Raw genomic sequence first — 18,509 nt, 5'->3', positions numbered from 1 at the left:
TTAAAAAAAGCTTTTATTATAATATTTATCCTAGTCTATTTTAATTCTTCTAAGAAGATTTATATTAAAACTAATATATTAAAATTCGTAATTACTAGTACTATTTTATAATAAGTTAATTCTAGTAATAGCCCGAAAAAATACTAGTATCTAGTAGTATTCTGGTTCCGGAAACTTTCCGGAGCCGAATATAACTATAATACCTATAATAGGGAGCTATTTATAATTATTAAAGCCTTTAAGTATTAGTATTATTATCTTAAAGGGTTCAGGTTTATAATTAAGGTTATTATAGATTATAATAATCTCTAATACTTTATAGAAATAAAGTATCTAGAGAGCTATTAAGTATATTAGGTAATATATCTTATAATATATGATTTTAATATTATTTACTATAGAAATGCCTTAAACCCAATAAATAGACCTAGTAAAAGACCTAATTATAAAAAAGGTCCTATTAATATAACTTGGCTTCTAATCTTTTAAAATAAGTTAAAGAAAGCTTTTATAATTATAATTTAGAGATTCTTATAGATATCTAAAGAATTCCCTCTTTAGAATAGGTATTATTTAATATTTACTATATCTATAATAGCTAAGGAGAAATATTTATTATAAGATAAATAAATAAATAATTTTATAAATTCCTTAACTATAGAATTAGTTAAGAAATAAGATATAGGGAAATACCTTAAAGGCTCTACTACTATAGCTAAGGTAATAAGGGTATCTATAACTATATTACTTAATAGAACTAAAGACTTTTTGGTTTTTCGAGTTTTTAAATTAGATAATTATAAATATCTAATTCCCTATATATAGATATATATGGCTATTAAAAGAGCTATAGTACTAGCTTTTTTATCTAAATCCCTTCTAGATATTATTTAGGTAGTTTAGAGAAATAATTCTTGATATTAAAATATTATAAAATAGAGGCTTAGTAAGAAAGATACTAAAGGAAAAGAAATCTGGAAAATAATTCGGGCTTATTTAGATACTATTTAAGAATTATTATACCTAATAATTCCGCTTTATATTAAGAAATTATAAAGCTTTATTATAATAATCTAATAGCTAAATATTATAAAGTAAAGAAAACTCTCGAGCTTCTTAGAAGATTCTAGTATTAGGAGAATATAAAGGAGATATTTATAATTATTATTAAGAATATAATATCTGCCAGAGAATTAAGGCAAAGAGATATTTGCTATATAATTTATTTAGTAGTTTATTATAGCCTGAGAGACCCTAGGATAAGATCTTTATAGATTTTATTATAGGTTTACTACTATATAAGAACCTAATAGAAGGTTCCGATTTTAATATAATTCTTATAGTTATTAACTAGTATTCTAAAATAGTAAGATATATTATATATTATAAGACTATTAATTCTTTAGAGTTTACTAAGATTATATAAAAAAAATTTTTTTTAATCTTTAGCTCTCCTAATAGAATTATTTCTGACCGAAAAACGGTATTTACTAGCTAGTTCTAGTCTGCTTTCTATTTCTATTTAATATATAAATAGTATTTAAGTATAGCTTATTATTCTTAAATAAATAATTAGATAGAAAAATAAAACTAGGCCCTAAAATACTATCTGAGATATTATTATAATACCTAAAAAAATAACTAGTTTAAGAAGTTATCTTTTATAGAATTTATATATAATAACTTAAAATATTAGATTTTATAAAATATATTTTTCTATATATATTATAAATATTACTTTTAATTTCTATAGAATCCTAAAAACAGGATTATAGGAAAGATACTAGCTATATATAAAAGGCTAGAAACTTTTAAAATAAAATAAAGAAAGCTTAAGAATTTATAGTATTATATATAAAATAATCGGGAAACCTATTATAATAAGTACTAGTTAGCTAAATACTATTCTAAAGAAGCCTCGGTAATATTATTAATAAGAAATATTAAACTTAAAATAAGAAAGCTTAAGCTAAAATTTATAGATCTATTTAGGATCTTTAAATATATTAGTAATTTAGTATATAAGTTAGAATTATTAAATATATATAATTATTTATATCTAATTTTCTATATTTTCTTTTTTAAAAAGTATATAATAAAAAAGAGTTAGAAGCTATATTTATATTTCTTTAAAGAACTTCCGGAATTAGTAAATAATAATAAAAAATAAGAATAAGAAGTAAAAGCTATTATTAATTACTAATAAAATAATAGAAATAAGAAGTAATAATATTTAATTAAATAGAAAGCCTGGCCTAAAAATTATAATACCTAGTTATTTACTTTCTCTAATCTTGAAAATTTTAAGAAACTTCTAAAATTATATAACTAAAACTATAGCTTAGAATCCGAAACTATCTTTTAATAATTTCTTAAAATTAAAAAGAATTCTGGATTACTAAGAAAAAGACTATTTAAAAGAAAAAAAGAACTTGGATAGCTAAGAAAAAATCTGGAATAATAATAGAAATACTTTTTTCCTAGGTTTTTTTATTTATAAAGGTTTTTCAGGATTTTATTAAGGCTTATAAGAATTATATTTAAATTATTAGAAAAAGGTTTAGGATTAAAAAAGATTTATTATAAGTAAACTAGCTATAGGTATCTTAAATAAATAAACTCTAATTCTTATAAATTTCTAATTCCTAAAATAAGAATACCAAATACTGGCCCTATTTAGAACTTAATAAAGAATTAGCTAATACTTTCCGGAATTCACTTATCTCTTAATAGAATATAGTTATACTATAATAATATTAGTATTAAGGATATAGTTATACTATAATAATATTAGTATTAAGGATATAGTTATATTATAATAATATTAGTATTAAGGATATAGTTATATTATAATAATATTAGTATTAAGGATATAGTTATATTATAATAATATTAGTATTAAGGATATTAAGAGAAATAAGTAAGAAACTTATAATAGCTATATATATCTTATAAAAGGCCTAAACTTCTAAAATCAGGTCCCGAATAACTATAAGTATTATATTATTAGTACTTAAAGTACTAGTAATAGACTATTTAGTAATCTCGGTAATAAGCTTAGTAATAAGGTTAATACCTTAAAGATAGATATTATAGTATTTCTTTAAGGAATTAGTAAATACCTAAATATATTAGAAAAAACTTATTTTTGGAATACTAACCCAAATAGTATTATTATCTGCCTTATTAAGATAGGAAGAAGAATTCTAAAGCTTATTAGTATTCTTCTAGTTTTCGAAAACCTAATTAATAATATTATTCTTATTAGTATAATACTATTTAGGATATATTTTAAGAAATTTCTTAAAAGTTATAATAATATCTTCCTAGAACCGGTAAGCCTCTAATAAGTAATAAAGAATCTGAAATTATATTAGCTTTAATAGATATTAAAGCTAAAGAATTTACTAATATATAAGACTTAGAACCCTTATTATAATAGTTATAATTCTTCTTACTAGGTACTATAGTATATAAGGTAAAGGAATTAATAAGTAAATACTTGAAATATTTCAAGTATCTACTAGTAATAGGAAAGGAGGCTATAAGATTACCTTTATACTTATTATTACGGGAACGAATAATAAAGCCAGAAGAAGATATTATAGAATTAATTAAAAATAATTAAAGAAGACTTAGAGAAAGGCAGAAGAAGAGGCTAGAAGGCAATAATAGAAAAAGTTATATATATAGTTATTAGAAAGGAAGAGAGTATATATGTAAGGCACGTAATAGCAGGGTGATGCACAAGTAGTCAAGGTAAGTAAGCTGCGGAGTGACGCTTGCAAGTGTAACTGATTCCAAGAATTGATTCCAACAAGAGACTAATCGATGCCCCTTCCAAAGCTAGGAGCGTCTCCCTATATATTCCCTAGTGCTTAGCCAGGCATGCGAAGCCCTTTACTTAATTAGGAAATCCCATGCGATCCATACGATTCCGATCGCAAGCTGTACCCAAAATAGGAAACTAGATCCACGACATCTGACACCTGTCCATGCGCCATCACGTGTGCCCATCACAATATAGTAATATAAAGAGGTCCTTTTATAAAAGTAAAGAACTATCTGGATTAACTACTAGTTTTTGTACTAGTCCTAATCGGAAATCAGTATAACCGATTAATATATATTTCCAGGAGCTCGTAAATAATCTCTAGAACCTCAGAAATATTTATATAGATTTCTTATATAAATATTTATTAAATACTTTCTATATAGCTATTCAGATTATTCTAATACGAGATCTGACAGGTAGTATTAATTTTATAGGGTAGCGCCTTGGTACTTTGAATTAAACTAATTAGAATACTCAGATCCCAAACGAAATCGCAATTACTGGCTAGCCCCTATACCTGGGGTATAATTACCCTTCCTTCTCGCTTACTTAGCCCCGATCTGATTAGATGATTTTTACGTCTATTATCCAGATCGTATTAGTAAAACCACCTCTTAAGATACTGGAAGTTTACGTTAATTAAATAAATAATCGATTAAATGTTTACCAGGATAGATTAATGGATCTTGGGGACAAGATCCTAGGAGGGGGGCATAGTTGTAATATGTACAGAGTCGTACGTAACTTAAGGGCATGTGACGAACCTCGGATATCGCAGGTATCGATTAGGGAGTTCGGCAGCCCTTCGATATCCCAACCAACCACTATTTACATCATATGCATTAGGCTTATAAATCACTAATTATATGTATGCCATCGGGGCCTCCTATTTAGAGGGGGCTTCCCTGGACCTCACAGGAGGGACAGAGATTAGTTCTGTACTGAATTTAACACTGTGGTTTCACAACACACTGATTCATTCTATTGTCTTATTGCCTACCAACAAACACCTTACAAAATCACATGATTTCCACGTGACTATTCATGAATATTCATGAATATATATTCTACTCTACTCAATTTTTTTGGAGTTTTACGCTACTCATATTCTATTCAAGACTACTCATGAATATTCATGAGTAGTATGAATACCTTGAGTATTTCTTGCTCACACTGGTCCTGCGTCCAGCAAGCTGCCGGGTGCATATTCCACGAAGTCGAAGATAGTACTTGTCGATCTCGAGTTGCGTGACTGGTAGAGCCTCGATGGATACTGAGCGGAGCTTCCGCCGCCTTGCAGGTCGTGGATCCTCGGCATTGACCAATCCGAGGTGCGATGGCTCAGCAGAGCGGCGAGAAGGCCTCGGGGAGGTGGGAATTAGTAGCCGATGACGACTTCTCGTACTTCTCGAAAGCTAGTAACATATCCCTTTCAAGTTCAGAGACGTTTTCCTTCCTCACTCTCCTCTCCACCGTCCTTATCCAACAGTTCAGGCAGAGAGTAGGCCCCGGCTCTAATGTGCTTCGCGTGGTTCCATCATCTATCTTACATTTTCGCTATTTTCCGGAGAAAACGGACGCTGTCACGTGAATGCGTCTGTGCGGGAACACCAAACTTCGGGAATACCAAAACTTTAGGCCCGCTCCATAGTTCAGGCTCTATTTTACAGGCTTTACAGGCTCCACAAGCTCTATAGACTTCACAGGTTCTATAGGCTCCCTTTTACAAGGTTTATAGGCTAATTCACAGGCTTTACAGGCTCCGCAGGCTCCCAATGGATACCCTTCCTTTAAACCGGCTACGCTGCTCCGGGTGCAAGTCCTTTCGCCCAATTACAAGCTTCCCTTTTCACGAGAACGGATATCGACTTTGTACTTGCGAAATCTGCCTTATACGAAAGCACGACCAATACCGTAAAGCTACGGGCGAGTTTATACAAGAAAGGCACGACCGGCGGGTCTTATGGGCGAAGAGAGCAAAGCTACGGGCACAAAAGCGTGGGATATGGGATCCTGTGGACTTGGAGAAGGCATTAGCAGAAGGAGAAGCCCAAAGGGAGGCTTGGGATGAGTGGAGGGAGTTCCAGGCTCGATTATAAGACGACGAATGGCAGTGGGATAAAGAGGAGAAGCAGTGGGAGATAGAGCAAGAGAGGAAATGGGAAGAGAATGATCCGGTAAGAGCTTGTAAATAGTAAGTAGCGGGGCTAATATATAGTAGTTTACGGACGAGTATAAGAGGGGGAAGCAGGAGCAAGAGCAAGAGCAGGAGCAGGAGCAGGAGCAGGAGGAAGCGTGGTACTGGCTTACGGCTAGCCAATATTTGGAGATATAAAGGGAGAAAGGGCTTGCGGATAAAGAGGATATACCTATGGATAAAGAAGAAGGACCTGCGAATAAAGAGGAGGAGCTTGCGGACGAAGAGGTATCTGTAAATCAATTTACAGACGAGCCTATGGCCCGTAAGTAGGAAAACCTGTCCGTAAATACTTACTAACCCTTTCCCTTAGAATACTGCTCTAGTTATAATCAAAAACGCCCCCCTTCTGAATTTGGACACTTCTTTACGTACTCTATATGCCGAAAACGGAAGCAAAAGTCAAACCGTCGATATGGGATTCAAAGAAAGGAACAAGCAAGGGTATTGAGACTTGAAAATAAGCCTATAAGAGACGAGCTTTAAAGACATATACAAGTACGTACTAGGGAATCGGGCGAGCAGGAGCTTAGAGAGGTAAGGGCAAGAGAACGCTACGGGTGTCTTATAAAAGACGATAGAAAATAGCCTTTAGAAGTTAATAATTATTTAAATAAAAGCCTTTAAAAGACTGTACGCTTATATGTTATATTAGTACGAGCTTGCGAGTGCAATGTGGCTATAATTAAAGAAAAGGGAGGGGGGAAATTAAGAGAGAGCTTAATAAGTAAAAGTAAGGCTTAAAAGGGCCTATAAAAGGGGAGGGAGAGCTTTGCAAGTATAATTAAGGAGTATAGTAATTTATAAAAATAGAGAGAGAGCTTTATCTAATTAATCTCGAATCGAGATCAGGGCAAAATTAAAACTGGCCCCGGAGCTTGTATAGGGCCGCCAGGTTTTAATTTTAGCGAAACGGCCCAGATCTCGTACCTATATACCACGCCTATATATTATGCCCCCTCTCCCTGTGCCTCTATTATTACTTCAAATATTTCCTCTCTTTAATTCTTCTCGCTCTTTTTATAAGTATAAGGGTAAGAGAGGGGAGAAGGGGAGGAGGGGGGGAGGGCAGGGCAAGGGGACGATACTAAAAATTTACGTTACAAAGCACTAAATTTTTAGTACCTATAGCCTATAATTTAGTGATTGTAGCCCTAAAATTTAGCGATAAGTAGCCTATAATTATAGGGCTTCCTTTTCCTCGCGAGTCGCATGCCTTGAAGCTCGCTTTTCGATTTTCGATTTTTGCTTTTTGCTTTTCGCTTTTCGCTTTCCACTTTTCAAATTTCTTTCACTTTTCACTTTTCACTCGCCCTCCATCTCCTCCCCCCCTCCCCCCCACCCCCACCCCCATCCCCATCTACCCCTCTCTCACCCCTCTCTCGTATATATATAAATAAGAATTAAAAAGAGAGTAATATTTTAAGTAGTAATAATAAGTAGAGGCACAGGAAGAGAGGGCATAATATGTAGGCGATTTTTGGTTAGGTGCGCACGTGCCACAAATCAGACATTGAAGGTCGAAAACCAGATTCGAAAATCGCTTGGTCTTCTGATCCTTATGGCTTTCCGTAGTTTTCCGTCTTGAGCTAGAAATGACAACTCCACCACAGGAAGAATGTTTTATCCGGCCAATAATATGCGCCAGAAGCTCGGGACGAATCTAGACCATGTTCAGCAGTTAACTGTATTTGTAACTTGGTAGCGCAAAGCCTCCACGGCTTCACTTAGCAGATCCTTATCGGTTCCCGCTAGGGGAATCATGTTTCTCTTTCGGGCTTGGTGGCCTCGCCACGGGCTCCAGGGCATCCAAGGATTCGGCTTCCACGTCGAGTAAATCTGGAAAGAGTTCATAGACCATATCATTGTACGTTCCGTACGAAGCATCGTGGTAGAATGTTGAAGAATTATCCAAAGGTGGGGGCTGCTCAGTCATCGCGTGTTGGTGGGGAGTTTTTTGAGGCGAGGAACAGTAAGAACACTTTCTTTCTAGGCTATGGCGCTTTCGCGTGGTGGAACGGCGAAACTACGATTGGTCAGTCTTGGGAGCGTCTCCCACTTGATCGAGGCGCGGTCGAAGGAGCCTGGATGTGCAGGCCTGCAGCTGCCACCAAAACTGCACTTTCATTTTTGAGGCGACACAATCGACGTGACCATGATATGCACAATACAGACTCAGACTCAGACCGACTGATTTCCTCGGCATTTCAATTATGTTCATAAAACCTCATTTTCGCATCAACCCATCTTCGGGTCCTCTTCTCACTTAACCTGTCTGCCGGCGGCACCTCTCGTGTACAACTTGACCACAGCCTCGTCCATTCTCTCTCCGACAACCCGCCTTCACGCACCTTACACATCTTTCTGAAGACTAAGAAACATCATAATGGCCTTCAATTGGGCAGAGGTGAAGGCTGAGATTGAAAGGCTGTACATGAAAGAAGGGAAATCTCTCGAGGATGTTCGAGATATCTTGAAGACAACACGCAACTTCAATCCCTCGTGAGTAACTGCCTCACATTCTGTTTATAAGTAACGATGGCTGATATCGATAAGCCTCCGAGCTTACAAGAATAAGATCGATGAATGGGGCTTCATAAAGTATAATCGACGCCAGAAATGGGCTGCAGCTGCCCCTCTCGACCTAACCCGGGATCTTGACATTGCTCAAACCAAGGAGGCAGCTTCGGCGTTGGGTCACTGTCTCGCTCCCGACTGGGCACTGCTGACTCAAAGATATAGACTGTTAGCGGGATCAGACTCAGAAACCGTCAAAAGCAATTGGACGCAAGTCCAGCATGAGTTACAACGTCAAGCATCTGATATCAGAGAACAGCGAATCATGCTCGGCAAGGTATCCCGAAAGCGTCGCCGGCAAGACCTTGAAGCCGACACAGAAGAATTCAAGCGCTCACTGGAGAGGGTGTGAGTGTTTATTCTCTGTTGATTCCTCGTCTGGATTCTGACTGACTTCTGCAGGTCCAAACTGGAGACCTCAATCACTCAGATGAGGAGAACTCTTGACGACGTGATGACTTCAGTCAGCGTTCAGACCAGTAGGCCCAAAGGATTCGCTTCATGCTGGAAACAGGAACCTATGACCTTGGAAGACGCTCATGGGAAACTTATACCGCTTCCTATCGAGCTGGTGGTTTCGTGGGAGGTAAGGTTTCTAGCTGCATAACCAAACCTGGATGTTGATTTTTACAGATGTTTGATATTATCCTCCTCGGCCATTTTCATTTTCAGGCTCTCGTTGGTGAGAAGAAAGTCCAGAAACGAGAATTCGAAATTGAAGATTCCACAACCCGAGACCCACTGACCAGAAAACGGCCTTGGCCCACATTTTCCAAGCCCGGACGGAAGATTGATATGAGTATGATCTTTAAAGATTCTGGTAAGACCAGTGTTGTATGCCCGAAGTGTGACACGATAACCAAAGAGAAGAAAGGAGTGCTTGTCGAATGGTGAATATTTCTTCCACCCGCGATTTGGGTTGAAGCTAACGAGAATAGTCCAAACCCAGATTGCAAGATGCTGTTCCGGACTGAGGACGACGAAGATAACGATAATTTATCTAAGCCACCCAGGCTACTTAAAGGGAGAAGCCCAATGGAGTTGCTGCCGGCGAGCTCGGAAGACCTCCGCCAGGAAGAAGCAGACGACAAACCTGGCATGTTCAAGCGTGTTATTATCCGGCTCCTCAAATACGGATCAGATTTTGCCAGCTCGGAATTTGGTGGTAACATCGATGGGTATCCGCTAAGCGACGCGTCGTCCTATATTGGCTTGCCCCAGGTCCAAATTCTGGCTAGCGAGGGTTCATCGAAACCACCGAACCTCGAGATGCCTTGGGGCTGTTTGTCTCCAAATGCACAAGCTCTGGGAGACATCCGCTGACTCTGCCGCAGATTCCTTCGACAATGCTAGCTCTAACTTCCCCTTCCCTTCACCAGGTCCCTCTATACTCGATGACGACGAATCCAAATTTCTAGATAGCTTCTTCGATGGCGTGAGCTCGGATCAATTCAATTATGACTCTTTCAGCAACCCTCCAGACGGCTCCGAGCTTGGCCTTGGATGGGAGGAGCTACCCCCGACGTTTATGGGAACAACTTCTTCGTTTGGCCAACAGCCTCAACCTGGTAATCATGGATTCTCGGATATGAACTTTGGCAATATGAACATGCAGATGCACGCCGGCCCTTCAATACTTCCCGCCACATCCGCCGACGTTCTGGCAGCAGCTACGCTATTACAAAGCGGACCACGTGGTAGATCAATGAGTTTGCAGGATGGCATGTTTCGTGAGGATATTCCAGGACTAACAAACGGCCAAGTGAGGCATCAATCGATAACTCAACAAACACCTCGATCCCAAGCAGGCTTTCAGCAACGTTTACCTCCTGACGATGTCATCCCAGATACTTTCTATACGGACATGATGTTTGGACCTCAGAGCAGTTCATGAATGCGTCATCGCGGAGTGAGCCAAAAAGCCGATCTTCGTTGGGGATCTGATCCAAGCTTTGCTCAAGGCTTCCTTCCTCCTGACTATCAGGAAAATGTGATGGCTACGGAAAGGTCACATATTAGGGCGGCTGAGGACGCATTTTCACTCAAAGTTACTTACATACCGAGAAGGGCCAACACCACCCAACCTTCAAGTGGCGGCCCGTCACCTCATCAGAGTGGCTGATAAGCCAGTCAGTCAGCCATCAGCTGAGAATATATTTCAGCTGAATGGCAAAAGACAAGCCAAGGGACTTCAAATCGTCATTCAAAAGGGGTTTAGGCTCTTCAGCCTGGGATTCGTGGTGGTAGTAGGCACACTCAGACGGGGTGGATGATGGTTCAGAATCACTAGGAAGAGTGATAAGCTGCGTTTTTCGTATGATGATGTGAATGGAATAATTGTGGTAGAGTAGAAACTGCGAAAACTTTGACTGTCTCTCTCCCCTTGCCAAAGACCCGACTGCCTTGCGGTACGGATCAGTCCCTTCCAAACCTAGCTCCATACGTTTGAACCGACGCGTATAGCCCGGACACGTCGTCTTCGGCGGCTGGTTGACGCTGCCTTCATCACTGGCCCGTATTCTCGCGTCCCTCACACTTGCACCACCAGGCCATAGTCTCCCGTGATCCACCGGCCTATTGTTGCGCCAGCGTTGTGACAAATCGCTCCGGCTCTTTGTGAATATCGAACTTCTCGGAGTTGTACGGTCCAGATCTGTCGAATACCCAGAGCCGCATCATACTTCCGCAGATCGTAAACCCAGGCACGAATCGCCGCTCCGGTTGACTTCCAAACACTTCGCGTACATACCCTGCCAACTGCACCAGTGTTTTTGCAGATCGATCCTCATCAGGATTCTGTTTGTGTTCTCCAATGACAAGTACATTGGACCAGTCGTGCTCGCCGTCCGGTAAGGCAGCGTCGGCGGGGGTGAGGAAAATGTCAAGCTTGCGATCAGCCTCCGAGCCCCTCAACACTTTGTTCGCTGATGTGTAAGGTTAGTATTTGCGGCGAAGTCCGCTGAGAACCGTGTCCTGAAACTTCATGAACCACTCAAACAAAAGACCTTGGAGTGAAGGTTCTGGCCACCCGCTCCAGCTACCCTCCGCATATTGAGCTCTCGAATCTTCGTAGATGTCCCTAGCGTTGTTTGTCCATGACTTGCCTTCGAAGTATCGCTCGTAGGAACCTCCCACATCGTAGTAGACTCGCCCGGTAAGTCCACATCACGGGTCGCTACCTGTGGTGCAACATCCACTCTGCTCGCCGTTCAGCCGCCCGATTGATTGGCATTGCTGGACACGTAGCCGCTCAAGCTCTGTATACCTACTTGTCCCTCGGCATCTGTTCCCGCACCCAGAAAATTCAAGTCTGAGCTTGCCTTGGGCGGATCTCTTGTAAGCGGCGAAAGGGTTGCGCCTGAAGAGGACCTTGAGCTTTCTCGATACGGTACTGAGAGGCACCTGCAAATATATTCCTATTTTTTTGCCCCCTCGGTTATTGTTTTAGAGTGGTTCGTAATGTGAGGGCGGGAGGAGCTTGGGTGGGAATTCGGGTAACTGGTAATGGTAATATATCTGGCAAGACAGGGAAGGTACTATTTTCGTAGTATATATTAATAGTTATCCGCTCCTTAATATTGAGAGTTACCATTTTGGCCAAATCGCCTCCCTTGCGGCATGTATAAGCAAGTCTCTTATACTACTCTCCAGATATACAGATACAGTTCGTCAGGTCAGGTAATTAGTCCAGGGCCAAACCAGTTAATATTTCATATATAATAACCCCTAGTAACTAGATATTAATTCGGAAGTCTTATAGGGTACCAGAATATACCTTAGGTACCTAGTAGAGTAGAATTCCAATAAATGTAGCTGTGAGGCACGTAATAGCAGGGTGATGCACAAGTAGTCAAGGTAAGTAAGCTGCGGAGTGACGCTTGCAAGTGTAACTGATTCCAAGAATTGATTCCAACAAAAGACTAATTGATGCCCCTTTCTAAAGCTAGGAGCGTCTCCCTATATGTTTCCTAGTGCTTAGCCAAGCCTGCGAAGCACTTTACTTAACTAGGAAACACGATCCCATGCGATCCGTATAATTCCGATCGCCCGTATAATTCCGATCGCCCGTATAATTCCGATCGCCCGTATAATTCCGATCGCCCGTATAATTCCGATCGCAAGCTTTATCTAAAATAGGAAACTAGATCTATAATATCTAATACCTGTCCATGCGCCATTACGTATGCCCATTATATTAACCTCCCCTCTGGGCTCTTGTTCCCAAGAGGCCTAAGGGAACTGCGAATAGCTTTATAAATAATCCCCTGAAACTTTTCCGGCCATTGGTCCTCCCCAAAGACTCCCTATAATTGCCCCATTATTACGCCAGGTAATAGACTTGAGGATATAATTCACTAACCCTGCCTAGCTAACCCGCAAATTGCCTTTGGCAATTCCCCCTTGCAAAGGTAGTACGGATATAGTATATACTATTAGACAGGAAGCTCTTCCGGTCTTCTGATTAGTTTGTAAATCCCAACTTAGCTTCTATTCGCGAATAAATCGTTACTCTATAGGCCTAAGAGCTTGGAAAAGTTAATCTGATCTTCTGGTTCGTTTGTGAATCCCTTCTTTGGAATTTTCTGGGTATTTCTGGCATAGAACTAGTTCCGAATTCGTAATTACTATTCGGGGAAAGGGTATTATAAAAAGGTCTCTCTTTTCCTACTAACTAACCTTTCCTTTCTTTAACTATAATACCATACCTAGCTTCTCCTTATCCCTTGCCTTCTTTCTTTAAGCCTTCTTTAAGCTCCTTTAAGCTTTATTTAAGCTTTATTTAAGTTCCCTTCTAATTCCTTCTTTTACTTCTTTATCTATTAAGATAAATATTTCTCTTAATATTTATTAGCCTATTACTATCTATTTAGCTAATACTCTTATATTCTTAATTCGCCCTTATTATCTTTAATATTCTAAGAATATTACTAAGTTTCCTGACCTTACTTATATTAAGAGTAATAATTACTTAGTATATAATTATTATTACTTTAAGAATAAGAAGTATAATTTTATAAGTTATAATTTCCTTTATTTATTTCTTATTCTAATATTATTTAAGATTCCTCAAGTATATATAATATAATTAAACTGCCTTCTTTAAGCTATTAATATATATAAGCGTTTTTCTTATCTTTTACCTAAAAGGAAAAAGGCTATTACTATTCTTCTTTTATACTAAATAATATATACTTCTTATATTAAAGCTATTATTTGAGACTAATAAATTCCTCTAATAATCCAAGAAATAGATTAAGTAATTCTTATTAGCTTAATATAAGTATAAAGTACTTTTAATAATATAATTAATATTCTTTAGTATTAAGTAAGCTTATTTTTTTCTTATTTCTTACTAATAGCTAATAGCTTTATAAGCTAATTTATTATTTATTTCTTAAGAGAATCCTAATAAAAATAATAATAAGAATAGTAAAAAGTAATTATAAGAATAAGGTATTTATAAGATATAGAAATTAGAGTTTTTAAAGTTCTTAATAATTTTTATATAGTTTTTTTAAAAATAAATATATAGTTTTTTTAATAGTTTTCTAATAAAAGTATTTATTTTTTATATTTCTATTTAGCTAATAGTATTATAATATTACTCTTTTCTAAGTATTCTTATAATTCTTGAGCTATATTCTCTAGATTACTTAGTAATTCTTATATATTATTTACTAGTAAGTAGTTCTTTTAATAAATAAAATTCTTTTTTTCTTTTTTGCTTTTTTTATAGGCTATAATAGATTTTATCTTAAATTCTTCTTTACTCTTAATTCTAACTAGTTCTGGTTCTATTATAGTACTAGCTTGCGGGTATTATAGTTCTAAGAGAAAAATATGGAAAATATTATAAATTTAATATAATAGTAGTAATTTCAAGTAATATATTTATTTATATATTTATATAATTTCTAGAACTTTAAAAAAGCCAAGATATTTATTTACTAGCTTTATACTAGGTTATAGTTATTAAATATTCTTTATATAAAGTATAACTTTATTATATATATTAAATTTCTTATTAATATATTTCTTATTATAGTACTTTTTCTATATATTTATTATTTCTTGCTATTACTTCTCTAGTACCTTCCGTTTTATTTAAATTCTCTATATTCTTTCCTATATTACTAGTACCTCTTTTTCTGAAATATTATCCTTAATATATAGTTTAATACTAGAATAGAATTTATATAATATATAAAATAAAGAAATTCCTATTATTAAATATATAGAGTTATTATATATGAATTTTATAAAAGCAAGCTTTATTATCTAATTATCTTACTAGTAGCTAGAATAATACCTTAAGTATTATTCCAGAGTTTGATTTAGATTTTCTATTTATTTATTAGTTTATAAATAAAATACTATACTTAGCTATTATTAAACTTTTAAGTAGAAATATAAACTTAACTAGAACTTATTTATAAAAATAGATTCTTTATTAGAGATTATACCTGCAGGTATATTAAAGTCTTTAATAATATAATATATAAATAGCTTTACTAACTCAGGAGCTGAGATTTCCTTAGTAATTAGAATATATTATACTATTTTTATATATTTATTAATAATAATAAGTATAGAATTATATATCTTATTATAAAACCTAGAAAGAAATAGCCCCGTAATAAAGTTTATAGTAATTTCTTATTATAGCTTAGAAAAAAAAAGAAAAAAACTAAATATACTATATAATAGATATTTTTTTATTTTAGTTTATTAATATATAAGGCAAGTTCTAATATAGTTTTTTATATTCTTTTTTATACTTTACTAGAAGTATTTTTTCTAGAGAATCTCTAATATCTTACTAGTACTAAAATACCTATTCATGAAATTATTATAATTAGCTTATAGTAATTCTTTTTTGAGAGCTAGCTTATTTAGTATATAGATAGTACTCTAATATCTTAATAATCCAGATATATTAAGTTTCTAAGTCTTAATAGTTCTAGTAAAAGTTCTTTTTAAGAATTATTTATATTACTAGTATTATATTAATAAATCGAGCCTTTAGTACTATAATAGTAGTTTAAGTAATATTTTTCTGCTTTCCTTATATACTATTTCGGACCTAGCTACTTATATAGCTAGAATTCGTAATATGTATTATTTATAACTAGCTATACTAGTAATAGGCTCAAGTAATAATATCTCTAGTATTATTCTATTACTAAAATAAACTTCTTTTTCGGAATTCCTTAGTATCTTACTAATTAAGAAATACCTATTTCCTCTTTTCTAGGCCTTGAATTATAGTATTATAGGAATAGTATAATATCCTATTACTACTATTTATAGGGCTTTCTATTTTATATTTTATAGCTTATTATAAAATATAAGTAATAAAGTATTTTTATTTATATCTACTATAAAGTCTGGCTTTCTTAATAGCCTATTAGTAGGGTTATTATATCCTGGCTAGTACTTTAAGATAAAGTCGAAAATAGCTAGCTTCTCTGCTTATCTTATTTATTAATTATTTAGTTTTCTCTTAATTATAAAGTATTTTAAGTTATTATAATTTGTCTTAATAATAATAATATATTAGATATATATTAGGTAATATTACTAAATATAAAATACTAGAATAATAACTAAAAGCTCAGAATTATATATCTTATACCTATTCTTAATTATAGTTATTTTTTTAAATAAAAAGTAATAGAATATTACCTGGCTTTTACTCTCTTACTAAAGAGCTAGGAAATTATATCTATAATTATAAATCCTAAAGTATTTATTTTTATATAAATCTTTAAGGCTAGATTAAAATAATAAAGAATTAGTACTATTATAAATATAATTTATAGCTTCTTAAATGCCCTATTTACCTTATTTATCTAACTAAAATAATATTATGAGTTTTTACTAGTTTTTAATAAATTAGTTAATTCTTTTATTACCCTAGAGTATTTATAAATAAACCTCTAGTAGAAGTTAATAAAACCCAGAAATACTTGAACTTCTCGGATATTATTCTTTAAAGCCGGCTATTTCCTAATAGCTATAACCCTATTAGCTTCTATTTCTATACTATCTAGGCTAATTATAAATTCCAGGAACTTTATTTTCTCTATATTAAACTCGTATTTTACTAAGTTTATAAAAAGCTAATATTATTATAATTACTCGAATATATATTAGATTATTACTATATACTATTCTAGGTTCTCTAAATAAATTAAAATATTATCTAGATAAACTATATAAATAATATTTATAAGGCCTACTAATATATAATTAATATATATCTAAAATATTACTAGAGTATTAGATAGTTTAAAAAATATAATATAGTATTTAAAATATTTATAATATATTTAGAATACTATTTTTTATTTATTATCTTCCTGTATTTATAACTAATAGTAAATATTCTTTAAGTTTAGCTTTATATATATTTTTATTTTATAAAGTCTATTTATAGTCTTACTAATAAGTAGTAATAGTATTTAGTTCTTAATAGTAATTCTATTTAGATTCCGGTAATTAATATATAGATATAAACTACCTTTTTTCTTTGAAATAAATATAATTAGGATACTAGCTAGGCTAGTAAAATAATAAATTTATTTCTTTTCTAGGCTAGTATTAAGATATTTCCGAAAAACTTTAAGTTTTCTTTCTAATAAAATATATATAAGACTATATAATAGTTAGGATTCTGGTTCCAGATTTATATAATACTTTATTATATAGTAATTAGGTAATATACCTATAGCTTTTATAGAGAATACTTAGAAAAAATCCTAATATTTCTTAGGAAATATAATTATCTTATTAGTAATAATAGTAATAATTCTTTAGCTATCCGTTATAGGATAAGTAATTAATAGAAAAACATATATCTTATATTTTATTACTTTAGTAAACTTCTTAATATTTAGAACTTTAATCTTTTATAATTAAATCTAGTATTTTTATATTATTTCCCTAAAGGAAATTAGGAAATTAACCTAGTAAAGCTATAAGAATTCAAGTATTATATTAATATGGTTTAGATTAAAATCATATAATATAAAGTATATATTAGCTTCTTTTTAGTTCCCTAGTATATTCTCGGTAATAATTTCAAGAATATAATCTCTATATAAATGGATTCTTTTTCTTTCTAGTAAGAATAAGAAAGTTACCCTTAATATTAATAAAATACTTATATCTAAAGCTAATTTTCTCTTTATATAATTAGTTTCTATACCTGAGTTTACTAATATTCTAATTCTTTACTTGCTTTTTATTATCTTAATAATAACCTTAATTATTATTCTTATTTTAGGGGCCTTGCCCTCTATAATATAAATAAGTATAATTATTATAGGATATATCTATTTCTTGGCTTTTTTGGTTCTAGGTACTTATATACTTTATAGCTAGACTTATTATAGTTATAGCAAGTCGGTTTCCCTTAATTAGGGCAAGTAATAATATAGTAACTCTTTTTCTAATAAGTAAAGTAAATTATATCCGGTCTTATAGATTCTAATACAAGTACTATATTAGATCCTATTACTATATCTTTACTATTCCGGTTTTACGAATCTTATAATAGAAATATATTTCTCTTTTATTTTTCTTTATTATTTCCTTTCTCTTTTCTTTTATTTCCTTTTTTTTACTATTCCGTTAGCTTATTATTATATTCCCGTTAAGTAAACAGGTTTAAATTATTTTTAATTCTTATAGTAATAGAGATAAGCTTCTTTCTTTCTTATAAAGTATTTCCTTAATAATTAATCTTGTCTCGAATCTCCTATCTCAAGCTATTAAATAAGTTATCTCACTTTTATAATAAACCTATATATCCTAAGTTATCTAATAGGCTATCTAAGTAAGATATAAAGCTTTAAATACTCTGGCCTGGCTATTATTTAATATCCTTAAACTTAG

General features: G+C 33.6%; 4 protein-coding genes across 4 annotated transcripts; 2 read left to right on the top strand and 2 right to left on the bottom strand.

Annotated features, from left to right (window-relative positions):
* The first annotated feature begins 9,001 nt into the window (after positions 1 to 9,001).
* On the top strand, positions 9,002 to 10,218 carry K444DRAFT_262739 (uncharacterized protein). Its single transcript, XM_024871421.1, has 4 exons — positions 9,002 to 9,195; positions 9,243 to 9,429; positions 9,484 to 9,499; positions 9,548 to 10,218. The coding sequence occupies exons 1-4, from the start codon at positions 9,040 to 9,042 to the stop codon at positions 9,930 to 9,932; spliced, it is 744 nt and encodes a 247-aa protein (XP_024727140.1). The 5' UTR covers positions 9,002 to 9,039; the 3' UTR covers positions 9,933 to 10,218.
* On the top strand, positions 9,525 to 10,627 carry K444DRAFT_262690 (uncharacterized protein). The gene has a single exon (XM_024871420.1). It carries the CDS (start codon positions 9,904 to 9,906, stop codon positions 10,501 to 10,503), a length of 600 nt encoding a protein of 199 aa, XP_024727139.1. The 5' UTR covers positions 9,525 to 9,903; the 3' UTR covers positions 10,504 to 10,627.
* Positions 10,596 to 11,256, bottom strand: K444DRAFT_262771 (uncharacterized protein). Its single transcript, XM_024871422.1, has 2 exons — positions 10,670 to 11,256; positions 10,596 to 10,606 (listed from the first exon to the last, which is right to left on the bottom strand). The coding sequence occupies exon 1, from the start codon at positions 11,048 to 11,050 to the stop codon at positions 10,751 to 10,753; it is 300 nt and encodes a 99-aa protein (XP_024727138.1). The 5' UTR covers positions 11,051 to 11,256; the 3' UTR covers positions 10,596 to 10,606; positions 10,670 to 10,750.
* K444DRAFT_546501 (uncharacterized protein) lies at positions 11,184 to 11,768 on the bottom strand (the record flags this gene model as incomplete). Its single annotated transcript, XM_024876226.1, has 2 exons — positions 11,184 to 11,447; positions 11,577 to 11,768. Coding segments are annotated over 2 exons (456 nt in total), but the record flags the coding sequence as incomplete, so codon positions are not given.
* Positions 11,769 to 18,509: the final 6,741 nt, after the last annotated feature.

Source organism: Hyaloscypha bicolor (assembly GCF_002865645.1).
Source record: "Hyaloscypha bicolor E unplaced genomic scaffold K444scaffold_183, whole genome shotgun sequence".
Lineage (NCBI taxonomy): Eukaryota > Fungi > Ascomycota > Leotiomycetes > Helotiales > Hyaloscyphaceae > Hyaloscypha > Hyaloscypha bicolor.
The sequence above is the reverse complement of the archived record's forward strand: the minus strand, read 5'-3'. Positions and strand labels throughout refer to the sequence as shown.